The 5,051-nt window shown below is 33.6% G+C and overlaps 1 protein-coding gene across 1 annotated transcript; it reads right to left on the bottom strand.

Moving 5' to 3' along the window:
• Positions 1-2,786: 2,786 nt before the first annotated feature.
• On the bottom strand, positions 2,787-4,469 carry LOC133334571 (spermine oxidase-like). Its single transcript, XM_061542886.1, has one exon. It carries the CDS (start codon positions 4,467-4,469, stop codon positions 2,787-2,789), a length of 1,683 nt encoding a protein of 560 aa, XP_061398870.1.
• Between the last annotated feature and the right edge of the window lie 582 nt (positions 4,470-5,051).

The following is a 5,051-nucleotide window of genomic DNA, read 5'->3' as shown; positions in this document are numbered from 1 at the left end:
AAAAAGTGGAAATAAATGCTATATTAAAAAATAATTTTTAAAAAACAAGCATAAATTTTGAACAAATAAAAAAGATTTTGAATAATAGATGAAAAATATAATGGTCTATGAAGACTCACCTCTGCCCAAAATCAGAGCTTATATACAAATTTTTTAAAGCTCCATGATAATCCAGATACTACATTTAGTCACATCTCAAAGAAAGTGCAAGTAAGGTGAGCTATAATTTTTAATTAGATATCGAAAAGGTCCTATTGATATACATATGTATATTTATATGTAGGTGTACGAGAATAACATTCGACATTCTTCCACAAATACACAATTTAATTTGAAAAAAAAACAAACTATTTAAATATTATGCGTAACAACTCCATAGAATTGTTCAATGTTGTAATCTGTAGATAATTTGAAAGACGATGTTTGCTTTCGCATAAAAGTTTTCCATTAGCATATGAAGTCATTTAAAGATTCAACATCCATTCATCAATTCAAAAAAATAAATAAATAATAATAAATAAATGAATAAAATATACGAATAAATAAAAATAAATAAATTAAAACCTAGATTGGTTTAACAATCAAACAGATATTTGATAAACACAAAATACAATACAACTCAAGTTTCTTTGTCTTAGCGATTTGAAACAATTTATAAAAATGTTCGCAAAAATAAAATAAATAAACAACAACATAAAAACAAATATATATATATATATATATATATAATGATATATTTGCTATTTATTAATTAATCATGTAAATAAATAATTGAAATGACAACCTTAAAAAGAAATGCACAAATATTTTCAAATAAATAAAGATTTAAAAAACAAACAAAAATTTTATATTGTATTTTTGTTGTGATATTTTGAAGATGGTAAGTACCAAATGTTGCTCCCCAAACCAAATGCAAGATGTATGGTAAAAAATAATAATTGAAATAGGCCTTAAGTTTGGCCAGCCGAACTTTTAATACCATTCATCATGTGTGTACTGACAGTTACTTGAAATGAAAGTTCCAACGCCACGTGAAACTGTACTACATCGAATGACTTTGTGACTAACCACTGTCAAAAGTCCAAAGTTCTAAATACTAGGTAGGCATGAAAAATTGAATTCTAGATATAGTAAACAGTTCCGAAAATCATACCCACTTTTTTATACCATACGTCACTGCTTCCGTACTTATTTCAAATTTCGCAATACGCATATATTTTTCTTTTAAGTTGTGTAGTGAAGTGGTTCATACACTTGAAGATTTTTAATTTACTTTTTAACTTTCACAGAAAAAATATTTTTTTTTAATTTCAAAAGAAACTTTAGTTCCGTCCCAGAACCCAAAAGAATCTACTATTTTTACAAGTTTTTACTCGAAACCCGTTCCTGAAGCCACAAAACTGGTAAAACATTGAACCAAAATTAAGAGAGCACAAAACAAAATGGCTTTCTCTTTGTAAACTTTTTACTCAAGAAATTTGGTCGAGTAAAAGTGGTAAATAGGAATGCCTACTTCTGATTGGCTGTTATGTTGATTTTGAAGTATTGTCATCTAATTTTGGCATATTTACTAGATTTGCGTTCCCGAACCTTGCAAATTATTTTGTACTCTGAGAGCTATTTTGAAATGTTTCCCTTTTACTAGATTTACTATTAAAAAAGTACTGGAACAGACCACATGTTTTACAGGTATCGTTTGGATTTTTTTATTCATGTTTTTGAAAAATAAAATTCAAGGTAGACAATAAGGTAACCGTATCCAGGCAGCTGATGGTAATATTATATGTCAAATAGAATTTTGTTATTTTGATTCGCCGAATCAAATGAAGAACGTGTCAAAATACCGAAAATATAAGAAGATATCGTTATATGGGGATATCCTAAAACAGGGACCAAAGATAATTTTTGGTAGAAAGATGTGGTAAGCAATTTGAAGCCAAAGTACCAAATTACAACCAATTCTGGACCCGTACTTTTTGTGTATTTTTAAGTTATTGATCTTCCACTAGCTTCAATATTAAGGGAACCCCACCCATTCTCGATTTTAATTTTTCAAGATGTTCAATGGGCTGGTAAATCAATACCTATGCTTGTTAAGGTTTGTAACTTTGCACATACATATATATTTAAAGATTTAAAGGAGAAGGAAAATAATTTACAAAACATTTTTGTTATTGTTTTGTTGTTGTTTTTTGTAATTAAAGAAAAGTCAAAATTTTTGATGGCGGGCATGATAACTCCTCACTGGAACATCGGAATCCGAAAATTCCAATGGTGTTAGAAATAGTACATGTCTGGCTCTCGTATGAACTTGGATTATTGACTTCGCTCTAAAATTAACAAAATGGCGGACGTTTGAAAAAATATTTTTGGAAATTCACCGATTTTTGACCAAAAAACCAAGTTAAAAAATAAGGAAGATCTTCACCGATTGGCTTTATCCAAGTTCATACGATGGCTATACACTCACAGAGAAACGTGTAAAAATTTGGAATCGATTGAGTTATTATTTTTTTTTTGAGTTATCGTGTCCGCCATTCGCAAAAGAGAAAAACGCGTTAAAGTTTGAGAAGCCGTCACTTGATGCTGACAAAATAAATCGGCTATATCTTCAAGAATTTTTCACTTGAAATTTTGTAGAGACATTCTTGAATTAGTGTAGAATCGAATTAAATAAAAAAATTTGACCCCGAGAATGGGTAGGTCCCCTTAAATAAAACAGAACTGTAACAAAGCTTTTTTATGCATTTTAAAAAACAGAATTAAGAAAATCAAAACAGTTAAATTTATTCTTTCCTATAAAAGTTAATTAAACGATTAGCCTCCCGATAGCCGGACTCAACAGCTCCATGAACGGTGGAGAAATGATGCCTGCTAGTGGCCTCGCCGGCAAATAATAAAACGGGTTTCATATTTTTCGAGCAAATGGCAGCGGCTTCATTCGCCGCATCATCGGCAACAGGTCCCTGACTAAAAACAGACGTCGAAGAACAACTTTTATTAGCGGGAATTTCAGATATCGGCACCGTCAAAGGTTGGGCTAATTGCAGAGCCGAAACATTCAGCTGTTCACTTAACATCGAACGAAAAGAGTAGGCTCCCAGAAAATTCGAATTCGACTGCCAGCGACTAATTTGTACTTTCAACGGCTGGGGAATTTCCCATTTCCAAAGAAAACGTCTCAGCAAATACATACAACCGTCTATTACTTGATCTTCTGGCATTTGCTCCAATTTCACAACATACGAACCGACAATCCAGGCTAATAGGACCCGGGGTTGATAATTAACACAATAGAAACCGAAAATCTCTTCTACCCATTCATAGGGAGTGCGCTGTAAATCTTCCAGGTCGCGTTTCAACCACAGCATTGTAAAGCCATACCAATCTGTGGGCCAGAATTGTACTGGAAATTCAAGGAAAATTTTACCAACACTTCCATATCCCAACCCAACAATGGCTAGTTTCTTTTGCATTGGCAGTGGAGGGTGGAACATTGATTCCAGTTTGTCTTTTAAAACTCCCAAGGATACGGTGATGATCACATGGTCAGCTTCATATTCCTGTGAACCATTGCAGCAGCGAACTATCACCTTGCCATTTCCCAAATGCCAACGAATGTGCTCCACGGGACAATTGAATTTAATTCGGTCTTCCAGTTCACCAAAAGGCCGTTCCTCATTAGAACCCATTAGCAGGTGTAGGAATCGCACATAACCCTTATCTTTCCAATTCAACAGATAATCACCCGGACATTGCCAATATTCGTGGATACCCTTAGCCGATACTTCCTCCATGCCAGAGGCGGTTTCGGAACTTTCAATTTTTTTGAAATTCTCCAAAAATTCCCATGCCACTTCCTTGTCAATTTTTGTATCCGATAAATCTCTTAAAACTTCTTGAAAACGTTCATTGAGAAAATCACCAAACGAACCTTCGAAGCTATTCAACTCCTCCGAATGATTTTCCAAAATTCTTGTCAATAACGTCTTTAAAAAATCCGTTGTGTCCTTCCTCAACACCTCACCATTTGAGCGTATACACTCGAAGCTGTTATAAATTTCTCCGGTCGTTTCGAGCCAATCATGCTGTTGTACCATTTCATAGACAATATTTCCCCTCTCACCGTGGACCCATTGGGCACCCAAATCGATTACATTATCAGCAAATTGTTGGGTAAATATTCGACCACCAATACGATTTTCAGCTTCGAGTATTAAAAGATTTTTAAATCCAAATTCTAGAAGTTTTGTGGCACATGATAATCCCGCGGCTCCCGCACCTATTATAATTATATGTGGATCGGGAGGAGGAGTAGGCGCTGTAATGGGCATTGAACTACTTTTGGTGGCAATCAGAGAACTTCCAATACTGAATATAGAGTCATTGGACATTAAATGTTGGGCTACATTTTCAGATCGGCATTTCTTTTTGCGAAAATATTTCTGCAACAGTGCTCCGAAACACATTTTGTTCGCGGTGTTGAAATTTAGAGGTATTTGTTTTTGCGGATTTTTATTAACATTTTCAAATGTCACAATTTTGTGTTTTTATTCAAATCTTTTTTATTTATTTTTTTTACACCATTTCCACAATACGTTTAGAATTAGAATATAGGAAGAACTTGGAAAAAATTGAACCACCTTAAGGTGGAGTGTATATTAAATTTACCATTCCGTTCGCAACACCTCAACAAAGCTATCGAAGACCCCATAAAAGTTGCTCTGAACAAAATGCTATGTCGATTTAGCCATGTTTGTTTGTCCTTCCGTCTTTTGAAATCTCGATACAGATCGCAATAATTTAGATAGAGCTCTGATATTTTACAAATATTTTTAATACCCATCACATGGTGGTGGGTATAAAAAAAAATTCAACCCAGTCGAAACTAGCGACGTTTTTACTTGTCGCTCTCCCAAAACTAACTAGTAAATTATAGAAGAACTTTTATTTTCATCAATCTGTCTTGTCTATTTCCAATTTCAAAAACTTTGGAACCTGTATTAGTCGCGCGTAGAATGTGACGAAGACAGGTGTATGGGTTTAGAAAA

Source organism: Musca vetustissima, unplaced genomic scaffold (genome assembly GCF_032173495.1).
Source record: "Musca vetustissima isolate MV318-11 ecotype Yass unplaced genomic scaffold, APGP_CSIRO_Mvet_v1 utg4378, whole genome shotgun sequence".
In the NCBI taxonomy this organism is placed as follows: domain Eukaryota; kingdom Metazoa; phylum Arthropoda; class Insecta; order Diptera; family Muscidae; genus Musca; species Musca vetustissima.
The sequence above is the reverse complement of the archived record's forward strand: the minus strand, read 5'-3'. Positions and strand labels throughout refer to the sequence as shown.

What these genes read in the sequence shown, in the direction of transcription:
- LOC133334571 (XM_061542886.1), bottom strand. Translation starts at nt 4,469, where the DNA reads ATGTGTTTCGGAGCACTGTTGCAGAAATATTTTCGCAAAAAGAAATGC.